The following is an 18,083-nucleotide window of genomic DNA, read 5'->3' on the forward strand; positions in this document are numbered from 1 at the left end:
CCTCTATGATTGCTATCAGTGTCGGGAGAGTAGCCAAATGCTCATTTCCCTGTCTATATTATGTCATCTCCTTAAGACACAAGCTACTACGCAGTACCTGTGCCTTTCTTTAAATATAGCCCCATTACGGGTCGCGGTGGCACCATTCCTATGGTGACATTGGGACGTAAAACCTCAACTTACATAATATATTAAATGCATTCATGCCTTATTAAGGCTGCTGGTTCCGTTTTATCTATCCAAAATATTTTCACATATTTCTTCTCAAGCGCAGAATATAAATCGACAAATTTATATTTATGCTTGCAACGTAACAACGATAGCAGTCTTCGCGACATTTCACACGAGCCGGCGCATTCCGCACTGCAACACGCACTGTCTACGGGTTCAGAAATCCTTCTTCCCTGAATATATTCCTCAGTTCAGACCGTTCGCCTTCGGTTAGGGGTAAAAGGGGCGACCTAACCGGGCCTCCGTAGAACCCAAACCATTCCATGGACGTCTTCACTCCCGCAATGCCGAACCGCTTTGTCACGGCGGTGTTGGGCGCAATCAGTCGGTGCTGCAAGTTACGCGCCTCCGTCCCGCCTCCCCTTTCGTGCAACTCCTGCAGGCGGCAGACCTCGGCGCCGAGTGTGTTGGCCAGAGCGCACACACCGCCGACAGCGCCGACTTGTAGCGACGGCAGCAGGAAGCCAGCGGAGCCAGCCAACACTTGAAAGTTGCACTGTCCGGTTTTGTGCACTATGTAGCCGATTTTGGCGATCTCTCCTCCGCTGTCTTTCATGCCGATCACGTTCGGGTGAGCCGACAAACGTATCGCCACGTCGGCAGGCAGGTCGACACCCGTGTTACCGGGCACGCTGTAGAGAATCACGGGCACCGGACTCTCGTCGGCCACCCGGGCGAAGTGCTTCTCGAGGGCATCGGCTGTCATGCGTCCTTTGTAGAAACAGGGCGTAACGACAAGCACGGCAGACGCGCCAGCCTTCGCGGAATGCGCCGCAAATTCGATCGTCGCCTGCGTAGACTCCTGACCCGCGCCCACGATGAGGAGCTTGTCGTCGGGCAGCGAAGATTTCACTCGGCGGACGATCTCGAGTCGTTCGTCGACCGTGAGGAGTACGCACTCGCCAGTAGAACCGTGCACGACAAGACCGCGAAACGGCACTGAAGACCAGCGCTTCAAGTTCTGCTCGAGCTTCTCGTATGAGACGCGACCCGACCTGGTATCGAAGGGAGTCGTAATCGGCGGGTAAATGCCAGAGATGTCGAGACACTTTCCGTGAGACGCTCGCCGCAGCGCGTTGACACGAAACCCGTCAAGCGATCGAACAAAACACAAATGCACAGAGCGCGAAAATTTGGCGAGCATGGTGCTGCACGGTGGGCACCTACTACACGACTAAAGTTTTGTGCGCGCAGTGAGAAACTTGCCGAGTAGGGGACACGACTTGTGGCTTCTCCGGCTATCACTAGTGCCCCTCAGGGCCCCATGTACACCGCTTCACGACTTGGATACTAGATATAGCGTCCGAGAGGAGGCGCTGAAGTAGGAATGAACTCCTTGCTCGGCTCCCCTCCTGTAATGAATATCAGTGTAATTTGGCACCGTGTGGCGTAAAATGGTGCCAGATAAGCCTATCTTTTGACGCACGCTTCTTTGAGAACTTATTTCCCGTCGACGACTGCCGCGACTCCGTAAAAGTATAGGCCACAAGGCGACTTGTGACGCTGGACTGTGTAGTCGGTTTTGTGTAGCAATATATGTGCGGCACGACACAACAAGCAGCGCAGTTAAGTGTGAGCAAGAAAATGGCGCTTAGTCAGAAATAATTTTTTGACCAGCTGAAAGTCCTTGAGCCCAAAGTTCGCGGTAATCTGGCGTTTTTGCATTCGTCCCATCGGAACGCGGCGGCAGCGGTTGCGAATTGAACTCGAGACCTCTTGCTCAGCAGAAATCTTCGAAAATTGTTGCCCTGCAGCGACTCGCTCAAAGACAACACAATTCCACAATGAAACGGCACAAATACATAGTACCAATTGAAGCACTGCACACTAAACATATAAAAGCACGAAGGAAATGGAAACATGCAGGAAAGGGAGAAAATTTATTGAAGGCACAAAGAAAAAAAGACCGCTCTCAGTGTGTATCAGCTAACGACTCGTTATCATCACCATGCACCATAACGTATGGTGTTCTCAAGGTTTTGTTTTGGGTCCTTTACTCTTTCTTATTTATATTATTGACCTTCCAATTGGAATTAATTCTTCCCTTAAGCTTCTTGCTGATGACTGTGTTCTTTTTCGTGCAATAAATGACCCTAGCCATAGTTGCGCCCTTCAGTATGATCTTGACAACGTTTTGGTGTGAGTGATGGTGTGTGGTTCTTAACCCGTCTAAGTGTAAAGTTATGTCCATCTCACGCCAATCTAATCCGTCCAGGACGTTCGATTACAAGATTAACGGAGTTTCACTAGAGAGCGTCCTATCTTATAAGCATATTAAAGGGACCCTGAAACGATTTTGGCGATTTTCTACAAACGTACTGAGTCGTTAGAGTAGGTTCTTCCGATCATTAATTGATGCATCTAAGTGCTCTGCGTAAAGCGTGTAATTTATTATAAGGTTTTAAAAATACACATCGCTGCCGATCGCAGCGCACTGCTCGGCGGAATTTTAAGCCGCCCCTACCCATATGATGCAAATAACCCATATTACGTCACATGGGCGAGCTATCTGATTGGCTGACCAGGGCGCGTGGTCGATAATTTTTCCAACTTTATGGGGAACAAAAGATGCTCGTAATAGTTGGAATGTTAGTTACTTTGTTTTTGTAAAAAGAAAATAACTTAAAGAGAATACACAAGAATAGTTTTTTAGTACACTTCAGCACTTCCGGCACACAGCAAGCGTCGTCTGCTTGTGTTACAACGTACTCCATTTTGACGAGAGCTCCGCGGTCAGAGTCGGTCTCAGTCTTTTCGCGAGCACTATGATTCGACTTTGTTGCCTTGTGGACTGCAAACCTAGCGACCTGCAAACCGCGAGTCCAGTATTAGGGCAAACACAAGCGCAAGGGGACAGGGTCTGGCCGCTTGACTGTGCCGGGATGAGCCACGAGATGAGCAGAAGGGCAAATGTGAACGGTCTGCACGGTGCAGCCACCTGGTGGCACAGAGCTCAACCATACACAGTAGCAGCAACGAAGTGTATTCTTTGCTGCTGGTGTGTATTTTTCGCAGGAGTGTAATCATCAACACGTTGATTTATAAATGTTTAAAATGCTTTACACTTGGTTAGAGCAATATTAGCGCTTTGTTTGACTGGTTAAGCGCTGCGCCAGCAAGTGTCTGGACCGTGCAGACCGATCAGGCTGCTCACGTACGTCTACGCTGAAGTTCCTTCATCAGCTTGAGTTCCTCTAGTCATTTGCCGAAATGACCAGCTTGCCTGTTTTTAGCGGAGTACCGGACACGTTCGGCGCTACGACCGAATGCTCGCAACGCACGCTGCTTCGATAGCTCTCGGTCGACGGCCAAGCGGCTAGCGGAGAGGTCTCGCGCGGGAGGGGGCGTGCTCCTAAACAACCGGAAGTGAACGATGTGACGTTGCATCGTGATGCTGAACCGGTGAAGGCGGAGCTTAGCACCGCTCGCTCGGCGAGCGAGTTGAGGAGGAAAAGCATTGCTAGGGAGGAGGGTAAATTCTAATCGCTTGCAGCTCCATTAATACGTAACGCTTCACTTAAATTGTGGTGCGAATGTTCTACTTAAGCTGTACCCTACGCGCCTACAAAATTTGTCCGAACCGTTTCAGGGGCCCTTTAATGTTAACATTACTAACAACCTATCCTGGCGCATGCACATCGATTATGTCGCTAACAATTCGGACCGCGCCCTTGGCTACATGCGCAGAAACTTCCTTCAGGCTCCATTCCATCTGAAGTTACTTTTGTAGCAAACACTAATATGGCCTAAGCTAGAATATGCATCATTAATATGGAACCCCGTACAACTTGCTTCAATAGAGGGTATAGAATCTGTTCAGAATCGTTCAGCTCGCTTCATCCTTTCGAATTATTCTCGCGCAGCTAGTGTATCTTTAATGAAACCTAAAACTTGGTTTAACTAATCTTGCAGTTCGTAGAAAAATTGCACGCCTTAGTCTTTTCCAGAGCATCTTCTTTCATAGCCAGACAATAATACAGGAATTTTCTCTTCAATCCCATCATATATGTCATTTCGTGTTGATCATCCGCATGAAGTCGCCATCCCATATAGCTGCAAAACGAATGTGCTTTTTAATTTTTTTCTTACCCTAGACTAGAGCAGAGTGGGACCACCTTCCGTCTCTTATTGTCTGCATTGAAGACACGCCGTCCTTCAATACAGCCATCACCAAACATATAATTGAACATGCATCTGCATTATGATTTTTGCTTGTACTTTTTTTTAACCCACCCTCTCTGTAACGCCCCTGTTGGCCCTGAGGGTATTGTAATAAATAAATAAATAAATAAATAAATAAATAAATAAATAAATAAATAAATAAATAAAATCAATTGGGAAGCCTTTAGAGTGTTGTCGGGCAGATTTCGGTCATGTATTAGTAGGGGTATCTGCATTGCCTTACCTATATATGCATCACCTTTGCAACTTCCTCTATCATATTTCCATTTCCTGTTTGGTGATACATATTGGCTGCATATCAGTGCAGAAGAGAAGGATGGACAAAAACAAGCACTTGTGGTTGCTCCGCCAAATTTGCTACACTGATACAGTAGAACCTCGTTGATACGACCCCACTGCGTGCGATTTCTCGGCATCAACGATGGCGACCGAGAACATAAAAAAATTACCCTATACAATTACCATTTTTCCGGCTCATACGTTCCAGAAATACACGATAATTCGGCACCAACGCTCAGTACATCGCCAAACTTCGATCGTATGATAACCTTTCCTGCCGCTTGATCACATGCAAACAAGGGGCGCGAGGCGCCCGCGATCGACAAACGTAGCCGCCTTCGGCAGCAGCTTCCCCGCAATACTAGAGAGGTGTTTAGCTTGTCCGGTATTCGGGTAAATGCAGGCGGACGGGGCGGAAGCGTAAACGGGAGCGTCCTTTAGGAGCGTCCGTCACGGTGCAGCCACCTGGTGGCGCCGAGCTCAACCACACAAACACGGCTAATTTTGCAGTAACCAAGTGTATTTTACTTTGCTGCGGGTGCAAATTTTCGCGGCAACACAATTACGCCAGTGCCAAAAATTTACACCAGCAGCCAAGTAGAATACACCTTATTAAGGCAATATTAACTGTGTTTGGTCTGTTTGAGCTCTGCGCCACCAGCTTGCTGCACCGTGCAGAACGCTCTCGTTTACGCCTCCGTCCAACGCCTCATCCACGTGCATTTACCCGAATACCGGACAAGCTAATTTGGGCTCGCCCGTCTCACGCGAGAACGCAGGCGCGCACCATTTCTATTCCAGCACCAGCAAATCTCCTCCCGGGTCGTCGCACGCCGCATTCAGAACTATGGCGGCCAGCATCTTTACCTACGTTTCACAGCGCGTGGGGCTCAGTGCCGACTCGAGCATACTGCTGCGTACTGCACGCTTTTCATTAATAAGCGATAACGCAAACGCGCCGCCATTCCGTGCTGCAGGCGGCTCGAAGCGAGTCACGTTTCGCTGTGGCGGCACCGTAGGCCGGCGTCACCCACCAGCTCGATTTCGTTTCGGTTTCCCGTCGCGACACAATAGGGAAACGGCAACGTGCGTCTCGGGTCGCCCAAGCCCACGGCCCAAGCCCCACCAGCTCGACGCAAGTCGCCGTCTCTTGCCGCAACGATTCGCGCCCAGTGGGCACGTCAAAACATCCCGCCAAATTGCCTCGCTCGAAGAAACTGCTGACCCAGGCCGAATTCGATTAGCGCAAGCGTAAAGCTTGCCAAAGCGGAAAAAGCACAACGCGCGTCTCGTGCTGCGACGATTAGCGCAACACTTCACATTGCGTACTGTCCACTACGGTTGAGTATGCCAAATTTTTTTGTCACTTCAGATCGTACGCTTCCCCGGTTAGTACATTTTTTCTCGTTTTTTTTTTATCAGAATGTATGTGCAACGTTCCACTGTACACGGGCAAAAAAGAGTACAATGACATTTTCTCACCCTATTTCCAGTGTAATGTGGCTGCTGTGGCAGGAAATTGAACCAGCAACATTGTGATCAGCACTAGAATGTGCATGGACTGCTGCTTGCATTTCAGAATAGCTTGTGAATGGTGCAGTTTGCATGAATGGTGCAGAACTTTGCAGTGACAACATGGCCACGATTAGCACATGACCGGGGTAGTTGGAGAAGTATGGGTGAGAGGCCTTTGCCCTGCACTGGGCGTAGCCAGGCTGATGATAATGATGTGAATGGTGTAGAGCATAAACAAACTTCGGACAACATTAAAATTGTGACCTGTGTGTACAAATGCAAGCATTTGATGGCATTACACATTGTACAGGATGACAATAAAGATGCTGGTATGCATAACATACAGTCTCAAAAAAATTTAACTGCTCCATGAAAGCTTTGCTTCACATAGCTTACAATGGGGTATAGTGCACATGCATAACTGTTTTTTTTTGTTAAATTCCGGTATAGCGTACGTGAATAGGACACCCGAGCATGTGGCAGTCACCTTGAAATGATTGCATTGCTTGTAAAAGTTGGATTCCATAGCTTTCTTACAGTACTCAAATACTCCTGGTACTTCTGAGCAGAGCAAGCTTGGCTGTAGATTGAACAAGTGTAGCCATAACAAGATTTGAACCATTTCATTTTATAGGAAAGGATAGCTACACTGTTAAAGTGGCCCTGAACCACCCCTCAGGCTTGGTGAAATAGCATAGTCCACGGGAAGCATATGCTGCTGTGAATATCTTGGCCAAGTTTTGCTTTCATACACGGTGCATGGAGCTCGCAAGCATATCACGGAGTCACCTTTCTCTCAAACACTTTCAACAGAAGGCTCTGTCCTCACTCTCTTCTATATGCACTATTTCATCATCGGACGCACTATTTTGTCATTCCCTTAGACGGCTGCTATTGGCCAATAACTGACATCTAGCTGCAGTTGGCTACCTGGCGTAGATACCGCAGCCGCTGCAGCGTGCCACCACGAGTCCACTGGCTAAGTGCACTGCGGCTCGCTGAGGACAACTGCGTTTGGCCTATGTTTAGCGTGTCGTAGGCACCAAAGGAGGAAGTTGTGGCATCTACGTTAACATCCAAAATGAGATTTTAACTGCTCGCCACGGTGACATTTGCAAGGCGGAGCCTTATGGGCGCGCCCCACTGTGCCGTAGCCTTCGCAGTGCAAGGCATTGAAGGAACGGGAGCACAGTGGAAGCCGTGTTTGACTGCCAGTAACTCCACTTTAGCTGAACACATTTAAGTACTTTTTGTGGCAAAGTATTTCCGAAACAGCCGATTTTGCACTCCATATGCCTTTCTCCACATCGATAAAACGTGGTTCAGGGCCCCTTTAAGCACCTAGTTTTTGTCTTGCATAGAGGCCCTAAAGTCAGCTGCATTAAATCAACATTGTCTGTTTGGATTTGTAATTGTCTCGTACAAGTATTTATTTCTGCCTTCTACACACTGCTCACTGTTCCCACTGGCATTTCTACATGCCCTTCTGCACTCCAGCAGAATGTTCAACAGAATGGCAATTCATTGGCTGAACAGAACGCTTGTTGGCAAAAAATATTTTTCCCACAGAAAAAAAGCAAATTAAATAACATTTACACACAATAAGCAACATTAGTCAAGTCAAGGAAAAGAAACAGCCACTCGTTTCCAGTATTGTTTATTAATAGGTATTAACAAAACTAAAAAAATGTGCTCAGCATCAGTACACATTGCAAGTACTATACCTTATCTGTGACCTTATTTCCATCAGAGATAACACATCCAGACTTCAACATCAAAGACAGCGGCAATAAGCAGCCACGGTGTCCTACTTGGGTTCTGAATGCCAGTAATGAAACAAGCACTTGCATCACATGGGGCCATTTCCTTGTTTCCCTCTTTGCATTTGCTTTGAGTGAGATACTATCTCCAACAACCTCAGACCAGCTTTAACATTCCGTCTTTGGAATGGGTATTGAAGAAAATAGCACCGATAAACAGCTGTTCTGTCTGTTGTCATGTGCTACTGAAATCAAAAGTTTACGGAGTGTGGGATCTTGCCAAGAGCTGCGAATTTCTGTAGCCCAGGTGCGCAGCATGGGAAGTGCTTTACCGAGCTGCAGGTACAAAATGCATAGAAATTTAGGTTTTGCACAGAACCCACACCAGTTCAAACTTTTGGACACAGCATTACATTAAGGTAATATTAATGTAACAACAGCCAAGAATGCTTCTAGCTTTAGAAGCAAAACATTAATGGCAATGCAAGACTAGATACTTTTTGCACATACAAATGCGAGAAAAAAAATGTAGAAAACAAAAAAAAGACTAACAATACGCTTTAGCAGTAGTATACAGAGCCATGAAAATTAAGTATCAAGCAGTAAATCGAATGCGTGAAAGTACAAATAATGAAGCAAGTAGATTGAACAGGAATCATCTTAACTTGCACTGGCCCAGGACAATCCCAGGAAAACCACACCAGCTTGTCACAACACAGTACAAACAAGATCATGCAGAAAACTGTGGCCAATAGGACGTGACAAGATGATACACAAAATAAGCTACTTTAAAAAATCCTAATATAAATATGAACTCAAATGTAAATAGATATGTATACGTTTCATATCACATGGGAGAAAATGATAAAAACCTAAGCACACGTTAATCTCTCTAGCAAGCATACATTCACCACTCTTATAGAAAAAAAGAGCTGGGCGCAACACAGAACTCTGATGACATTGCAGGGACGTGCACATTATCCAATTTCATGAGAGACACTAGCCAAAGTACAATATGAACTAAGCAAAAAAGTCACCAAGTTCACACATTTTGATTCGTGACAAGAGTAACTGTTGCAAATCTTGCAATATCCAACTAACATGGGAGCAGCTACCTTGAAGTAAAAATTAGGTTAATGTTAAGAAAATGTTCAGAAACTGAACACCCAAGTTGTGCGCAGAGTGCATTTAATCAAAGTGCACTGTAATGTGATGAGATTTGATAAACAAAACATGACAAACGTAATGGTGCGAGATTGATGACAAGCTAGCAGAGCTTAAGAATGCTCCAATGAATGACATGCTGCCAAGTTGGCCATAGTGCCACCAAACACGACTGTGTGGGGCTTCTTTTACCAGCTAGCACCAGGTGAAAGAAAAGGTTGTGCATGCTTAAAAACAAGCTGAATGCAAAGAATTAATGCCACTCTGGCAGTGAACTGCCAACCCCATTTCCATCAACACACTAGCACTGGTTTAATCCAAACAGTGCAGAAGTGATGTGCATAATATGGCGAGGTGCCAACAAACTTTCACTGAAAGACGTGCCATTTACATGCTGAACTCTAACCGCTAGCACATGGCAACTAGATCATTGCAATTTCTGTGACATCACAATTGTTTGTAGATGTAAATCTTGCAGTATATAGTGGCATTCAATAAACTCAACAATTCCTTGCAAAGCATGACTCAAGGTAGGTGGTAAAATAACACACACTGTGACTTGGAGCTGGCAATGCATTGATAATGTGAGCAAACAACCACAATAAGTGTCATTCTGACTAAAACTGAAACAAAAACAAGCAGCGTCGTCAAGTGCTGATCAGTACTCGTGAGAAAACATAGAAGAAGTTAAGGACAAAGCAGGCAAACAGCAATCATATCATTATAAAAGAGCAGCAGAGCTGCTTCAGAAGCAAGAAAAAGAAAGGAAGCTTTTACTCGATAAGCACTGAAGTATGCAGGATGAAGAAAATTCAAGAATGATTGCTTCTAAAACTGTAAATACTCTGCAAGGTGCAGTGATGCCAGTGAGTAGTACTGATAAGAGATCGGCATATTTATGCAATAAGGGTAAACAAACATACACGACAACATCACACATTTGATTTTTGTGTTCATTTGAGATCTTGGTGCCTAGTATGAGAGTTTGTATTTTTCAAAAATTACCTTGCACTGTTCATTATAAGAAAAAATTCACAGACAACTGCATGGTTAAATGTGAACAATGTAGTCATCTATCTCCACAATGGAGCATAAAATGAATAAATGGAAGTGGCATCAGTCATGCTATATATAGTGGTATACTTTAATATCAACAAGCTACTGGAATATGTTGGCAACTTTAAACTATGTACAGATAGTGCACTGAAGTACACTATAAGAGAGGCATAAAAGAGACTGCACTTTGTTGTATGGGTGCAAAGTCATTACATTAATTAAGTTTGTGGTCAAAATTCATACAGCACACACTATTTTGTTCATATTCAATAGGTCTGTTGGACAGAAAGAAAAGGATATATAAATGTACAAAATATATAAGCATGTTACCAGACTAGGCTGAACTAGAAAAAGTATGGTTGAAAGTTCTAAACATTCCCTGTGTTCTAAAAAAAAAAACTTCTTCGTGTTTGATTTAATATTACTGGAGAGACTAAAGGATCAAACTTTGCAATGTCATCAAGGTTAAGCCTTAAGTTTTGATATTGCAACTGCAACTTGATTAAGCACCTACTGAAAGGACTTGGGACCAGTACCCAGTTTCAATGCAGTTTCTATTTATCACAATGATCTCCCATAAAGCTAATAAATAAACAATGATTAGGTAAGTACCAGTGGTTGGACTGATAACATATTAGCGAGTACATGTGAAAAGACTAAAAATGTGGTCACATCCACAGCATAACCAGCCATCTCCAATTCTGACTGACATACAGTGTTACAGTGTCTTTGCACGCTCAGCATTCTCATGACATCTTACGTTATGAGCCGCTATATATAGAAGCCAAGGTGCAGTACAAATTCATCATCATTGATTCGAAACAGAGAATAAAACTGCAGGAAAAATGAATGCTAAAACAATTGCTGCAGAGGCTGGAACACCACAGCCCTGCTGAAATGACTCTACTGCTGTCAAAACACTGCACAAGACAGCAGCAGTTTTAGTCAAATTAAAGTATGGAGAATTAAATTCACAGCCTCGTTACTTCATCACGATCTAAGCCATCTGCTCTGGGTGGCACTGAATTAGCACTGGCTGAGGTGGACGTGGGAGGCAGAGGTGGACCGGAGAGAGGAATTTTCTCCTCATGATCCGAGAGGTGGGAAGGTGAAAGACGTGACTCGACACTACCGGCTTCGGAGAAATCCGTGCTTTCCGACAGGCCCGTGCAGCGTGAGAAATCGGTGCTGCAACGCGATTCGAGCCCATCCCATGACCCCTTGGGCGTGGGGACCGTGCTGGCCGGAAGACTACGCGATGCCTGCCGGCGAGCAGCAGCCGAAGAGGCCTTGGGGAGCGTCGCAAACTGCTTCTGCTGCGAGACAGGCGATGCGTGCGTTGTAGAAGTTGCTGAACTTGCCCTGCAAGAGCCGTAATGAAATGTATGCCATCACCATTGCATCCATGTAAAGTGATGAAAAATTTCTGGGAATTTTGAAGCCATGAAACAATGAAAAAGAGAAAAAAACAGTTTTTTTTCTCGAAAATATTCGAAACACTGGAAAAACATCATAACATTTTTTTTTTACTATATGGAAGTAATAATGACAGCAGACGAGGGTACTTAGAAAGAGGTGTTTACAGATGTTTTTGCAAGATATAGACATCTTATGGCAAATGGCACACTTTTCTATCACTCTCTCTCTCTCTCTCTCTATCACTCGGAAATTCTTGGTAGCTTTTGGAATTCTGAACTATAGACGGTGAAAGTTTTGTCTATCGTCTATCAAATGAAAGCTTGAATAGTGTGCCTTAAATGTGCTTTCAAAATAGTTACTGAATACTGGTCTTCACCCAATTTTTACGCTTTATCTGAGGCACGTATAGTTGCTTTTTCTCAGGCTCCTCGGTGAAATATGCGAAGCACAGTGTTCAGATTTAGTTGAAGGAAACATGTTGCAGGTTACAAATGTTAAATGTTTAATGTGTAGGTTAATTACAGCCTTTATAGGAGTTTACTTAGTCAAGCATTCCACAGTATCATATCGCCAGTATCCGCATCGCCGGTATAGCCCTAGTAGAACAACAAATGCCACCGATATCAAACTTAGTGAAAATTAGGGCAATGCTAGTGAAAGACTGTGTGAAATTAAATGCGTGTGGATCAACCACAGCTATTGCAAAAATATTCTGCATCAAGTGTGTGAAATTGTCATACAGGCGTATTTAGCTATGCTTGCCAATGTCCGGATATAACGTTACGTTACATAAAGTTTGTATTTTGTCGCAATGGGAGTCATGTTAAGTGCACTGTGTGGCAAAAGTTTATAGAGTTCTTGGCACTTATTGGAAATGTTGCAACTAACTACTGAACCCTTGTTTTCTATTTTAAGCATTATACGAAGTTCGTAGTAGACTTCCTGCTGTCCTCTGTGGACTCAACAGATTACCTTGTTTAGATTAAATAAGTTAGAAGCAGGCCAGAGGAAATGTGTAAGCAAGGTTCAAAATGTGTAGACTAATTACAGCATTAGAAGTAAATTACGTGCATAAGCATTCCCGAGCGCTGCAGTTGTGTTTTGCGAACAACTTGAATTTATCCCGCTGTTCTGGTAGAACTGTGAATGCAACCGAGATCAAATTTAGCGAAAAAGAAAAAGGGGGGATGCGTGGACCCATCAGCCAATGTTCTGGCAAAAGTAAAATGTGTATGGATGAATTACTGCATTTGTAAAAATTACTTAAGTGCTTGCTCAAAGGTGTTATATGTGGCCAAATGTTTCGTGTGGATCAGTTATATATGGGCAACATTTTAAAGCAGGTTATTTATTTACAGGCAACTGAAAATCTTGTTGTAATCATACCAAGGAAACAGCTTGACTGGAAATTAAGCTGTGAATCTGTAAGGTTCCACAAGGCTGCTGGATTTTTTTTTTTTTTCAGGCCTGCAAAGCTTTATTTCTGCTTCCAACAACTGTGCTTTCTCCCGAAAAGTATTTCGGCACAAGGAACTTTAAGTCGTACGTTTCCTACAGAAGTTCCATCTGCACAGAGTGCAATGTTTTCACCTCTGTGTGACAGCACAAACAAGTCGCTATGATGAAAATTTTTAGAGAAGCATGCACATATGCTCATGGCAAAAGGCAGAGAGAGAATAAAAGTGGCAACACACAACTTGGCCTGGAAACAGATGTACTAGCAAGAAATGCTTGCATCAGCCTCCACAGCAATTACACACCTTTTTTTTACCTCCATTCTTTTTAACCTCCTTTCACTACTCCTGTTGCTTTGAATCTCGTTGTCATAAGTCCATTGATCCTGCAGTGTGTTGATGGGAACAGCAAGCCATCAGAGAATGGCCGTTCTGGTCTACAGTCATGAGCCGCCTGGCGATATGTTTTTAACTTTACGTTTTTCATCTTTGTGGATGTACAATGTGACAATGTCATCTGTCACGAACTCCTGCAAGCACTATACAATTAAACAATTTCACTCCCTTTCCTACAGGGCGTATAGCTGAACCTCGGCACATTGAAGTCCACTTCCACGAAATTTTTGCCACAACGAAGATCTTTTCATTCCTTGTTAATGTCCCATAAAACATAACGCATTGAAATTCCCTCCAAAATGAACTGGTTCGCAGACACATTTTCACTTCAATGAAGTTTTCACAAAGCAGATGTGAGAAATGTGAGCTGTAGCTCATCAAAACCCCTAAAACTGTTTTTTCATGCCTTGACAAACAATCGACTTTGATAGCATATAAAAAAACACACAAACTGGAGCTGCTCGGGCCATGATGCAACCTAAACAAAACAGAAAGCCGCCATGCCGCACTGGTGATGACGATGCAACACGCTCTTATGGAGGAGCATCTGAGCTCTAAGGGAACATTTTGGGTCATGTTGGTTAGAAAAATGGTGCACGTACAAATAACATACGCACAATAACTTTATTTTTATAGTATATCTAAGTATTCATTTTCTACAAAGTTTCATGAAAATGGCTCCTGTGTACAACACCAATTACTATGTGAAGTAGCGGTTGCAAGGTCAAATCCTGGTAGGGTGCGACAAAGCGTTTAGGCGACGCACGCTTGACAAGGAACAATTGCACGCCGTTTGGTCCTTGTCTCGCGAAGCTGTTGGATCGTCAGCTGAAGCATGTCGAAGTTGACAAAGAAACGCAAGTTTTTGCCGCTAAAAGGCTTGAGTCATCATCCAGGTTGAAGCTAGAAAGAAAAAAATCAGTCATTGCGAAAAAATTTGAAATTCCGGTGAGTTACCTTTCCACAGCACTGAAGAGCAAGGATGCTATAGCCAAAACGCTAGCTTCATGGGATGTCAGCAAAGTCCAAAAAGTGACTCAGCCTGTGCTCAAGGCCATTTACACCTAGTTCATGGAGACGTGGCCCAAGAAAATCACCCTTAGAGGTGATATTGTGCAGCAAAAAGCGCTGTATTATGCCTGCATGCTAGGAATAGATGACTTTAACCCTTCCAGGGTCAATGACGTAAATAAATGGCGCTGAGAACAAGTCCAAAATGGTCGATGTTGTATATTTACGGTGCTGTCTGTACGTGTAAAAAGCGTTCCAATTTCCCAACCTTTTATTTCCTGGCATGTGCTACCACTATGTGGGAATACAGGAAATTTTTTTCTCGTGCCCCTTCTCTCGGTTTTCGTTGCAGTTTGTTTTAGAGCTAGTTTGCTCCGGCATGTCTATATACTACTGCTCGCGCATCAACGCACACATGGGCTGGCAGCAGTTTGGATTTTGTTCCACGGGTGGTTTTGGATTCTTGAGCTTGTAAAACTGATAGCTATCTCATTACTAATTGCTCAAAGGGCGACTGCCTGTTTCTTGCTCATTTGGTGCTCACAGGGATGCGCATAGGAAAGATGCCACCATGCATGCCTTTCTTTTTTTGAAGACTCGTGAAAACTAATTGCCTCTGGTTGGCTATAAGATTATTAGCAGAAGTTGGTAATACGTCTTGCTTTTTTGACAAGCACACAACTTTTCAGTGCGCTCACCTACGCAGTTCGATTACGCTATAGACGTAAATATTAGTGTAAGAGCAGGAACATTTGAGTCTTGCGAAATATTCTCATGTGCGCATTTTCAAAAGCCTTGAACTATTGTATAACAATGCATCAAATTTTTCATTCTTATAAGTTTATCTCATTTTTAATTGTTGTTATTTATGAATGAAGAGTACATATATACGAATGCAAAATATTTTTTTCTCCCTTTACAGTCACCCTAGAAAAATTATGGTTGATTTAAAAAAAAAACAAGTCCCTAAGAAGAATTGGAATCTGCAAAAGAAACGACTCTGGGCGGTCACATATGGCGAAAAAAATCGACCCTCAACAGGTCAAGTGAATACGCACAGTCAACGTCAGGTGTTTCGGATACCCTATGGGCCGCGAAGACGTCAGAAAAACAGGCAGTCCGGAAAAAATTAATGCCAGTTTTTTAGTGCCATTAGAGGCTCAAATCACCACAGGCACTTCAGAAAAAGCTCTGAAAGTGTGCCATTGCACTTATTAGGCATATTGGTGCTCGTAGTGCGTCAGGAGACGGCGCGTGCACGTTTGTAAAATTAAGAAATACATACCGTGCCCCGTGACAATTGCCCTTCCTACACTTGCCAAGCTTCACCGCAATACTATGCGTATGCTTCACCGCGTAACATTTCCACATTGAGACGAAGCTGAGTTTTGGGGAACCGGTATCAAGCAACGCACTGTGCATTCCGAGCTTTGAAGCCAGTCCCGAGGATTACAAAGGTGGAGTCGACGCCATTGCCGAAAGTGGCTAATTCTTTCAACAAAAACACAGCACTGAATGTCAAGAAGCTTAATAGTGAACGTCGAAGCAGCTAGGCCTAGGGTTGCCACAGTAGTGGCTACAACTGCCAGCGGATTTGCGTGTGAGAGCACCGGTTCGAGGGGGCGAGATAATCAATATGGTGGCGGTGGTGGCTTTGATTAATGCCATTTTGGACCTGCGACCATGTCAAAATGCCCGGAAAGTCAGACGGTGAAGGGCTCTCGAGTCAGACATTTTAGACGTTCTTATACATTGACTCTGTGGTGGTGCTGCGAAGCCATCCAAATTATCGGACATGTCCAAAAAATCAGCCGCCTGGAAAATCGATCATTGACTGTATTACCGAGGTTTTACTGTAGCTTCAACTTTTTTTTTCTGTTCGTATGAATCCCCAATGAACAAGGCTTAATAGTAGTGCTGTGCAAGGAATATGGAAGAGCATGAACAGCAGAGATGTTATCGACAATTAGGCTGCTGCAACCGCAGTAGTCAATTGGGAAGATGAATCGGCACAGAATGCACATGGTCATAAGTCATAATTAAGCATATCCTGGGTAAAGTGCAGAAATTTCGTTGAAGCTTGTCGCAAAACGGGACAACGTAGAACACTTGTTTTCAAAATTTAGCCTAGATAGACACCATGTAGTACGCTCGAGGCAACCAGGGACCCTCACGAATAAAACAGTGCAGGGAAAAATAAACACCAAGCTAGAGCCATAACCTAGTGATTGCAATGGACTTCATACTATTACATGGAGCTCATGATAAATGAGAACATTAAAAACACATGCCAAGAAATTTCAAAGGTCGAAATGCATCACTCTAGCATGGCTTGACTGCCAAGTCGGTAGAACCCCTACGAGCAAGAAGTCAGCGACACCATTGTGCTTACCCTTCTGTAGCAGCGGGAGCCAGCTGATTGAAACTGCGGTCAGAGCGCATGGAAGAGATCTTGAAGCTGTGTCTGTTCCATAGAGATGAAGACAAAATGCGGGTGGCTGATGTAAGAGCATCGTCTTCATGCTGCCAAGATGAATGAGGTGCAGGTTGACCACTGGTGTCTCTTGGCTGCTGCGTGCCATTGCAGGTCGCAACTGCCGGCACATGAATGCCCCTCTCACGCCAGCTGTCCAGCAGCCGCTGCTCTTTTTCGCAGAGTCCTTTCAGCTCCGTGAGTTTATCCTGGAGGACTCTCTGCAAAATGTGCAAGAACACTTAGCAATAATCACATCATCACAATGAACGTCCACATTCATTTTTACTGGCATTGTTGCTAGAAGGAAACAAGCGGCTTACACAGGGCTGCCTATTGTAACAATGGAGGTAAAGCCTGTTTCACATGCTGCGGCTGGAGCAGAAAAAGATCAGTGCGGTGGCACGCATCGCAATGTGATTTTCAGAGGGCTCATTTCACACAATTGCAATTTCAACAATGCAGCTGGTGCGACACCCAGGGTTGCTTGCTGCAAGGTTTTGTGCCACATGCCGCATAATTTTTCATACGCAATGAAGGAGACGTGCGTGTTATGATATTATCAACCTGTCTTTAAGAAGAGCAAATAATATGCATGTTTTGTAATTTAAAAATACTTTGAAGTTTAAATTTGCTTTGGAGTGTGCAACAGCAGTTCCTGAAGTTCAGTGCGAGGAGACATGGCGCAAGTCCACAGCTGGTTGTTCAGTGCTGCGTGTTGCCTCGCATACCTTCTATGTTCATTGCATTCTGCCTGTGCTACAACAAATTACAAGATGATCTATCAACAAACCCATATAGCTATCCTCGTTGCATATGCAGTATTGAAAATTCCGACTGCAGCAAAGTTGTCACATCAATGCAGCAAGACCCTAGCACTATCCGTACCTAGCGTCACCTTCTAAAGAAATGATGCGTTACATGGCTCTACACTGTGCATAAGTGGTGCCTGCTCCTAGCCTTCGCAGAATGCAGCAGCAAGCACCAACCGAAACCAACGTCTGCCCCTGAAGGAAGCGATAAATGACCTGTGTGCGATTATTGAACATGGAATGGCATTTGTGTTGTGAACTTCAATCTTAGCACTAGTCTTGTTTGCCCATCGGAGTGCATGTGCTGTAATTATGTACAGAAGTCCTCTCT

The 18,083-nt window shown here is 44.3% G+C and overlaps 2 protein-coding genes across 3 annotated transcripts in view; both read right to left on the minus strand.

Moving 5' to 3' along the window:
- Positions 1–302: 302 nt before the first annotated feature.
- Positions 303–2,321, minus strand: LOC135911272 (4-hydroxy-2-oxoglutarate aldolase, mitochondrial-like). The gene has a single exon (XM_065443470.2). The coding sequence runs from the start codon at positions 1,373–1,375 to the stop codon at positions 380–382; it is 996 nt and encodes a 331-aa protein (XP_065299542.2). The 5' UTR covers positions 1,376–2,321; the 3' UTR covers positions 303–379.
- Positions 2,322–7,848: 5,527 nt separating this feature from the next.
- The window catches only part of ssp6 (short spindle 6), a 31,129-nt gene continuing 20,894 nt past the window's right edge, over positions 7,849–18,083 (minus strand). The window contains exons 5-6 of one of the 2 annotated variants that reach the window (XM_065443484.2): positions 16,860–17,161; positions 7,849–11,549 (exon numbers count right to left, since the gene is read on the minus strand). In XM_065443484.2, coding sequence (XP_065299556.1) covers positions 11,159–11,549; positions 16,860–17,161 — 693 coding nt within the window. In that variant the 3' untranslated portion in view covers positions 7,849–11,158. Of the gene's footprint in view, positions 11,550–14,061; positions 14,360–16,859; positions 17,162–18,083 lie in introns of those variants that run through there. The other variant, XM_065443485.2, reaches the window with a different exon arrangement.

Source organism: Dermacentor albipictus, chromosome 1 (assembly GCF_038994185.2).
Source record: "Dermacentor albipictus isolate Rhodes 1998 colony chromosome 1, USDA_Dalb.pri_finalv2, whole genome shotgun sequence".
NCBI classification, from domain to species: Eukaryota; Metazoa; Arthropoda; class Arachnida; order Ixodida; family Ixodidae; genus Dermacentor; species Dermacentor albipictus.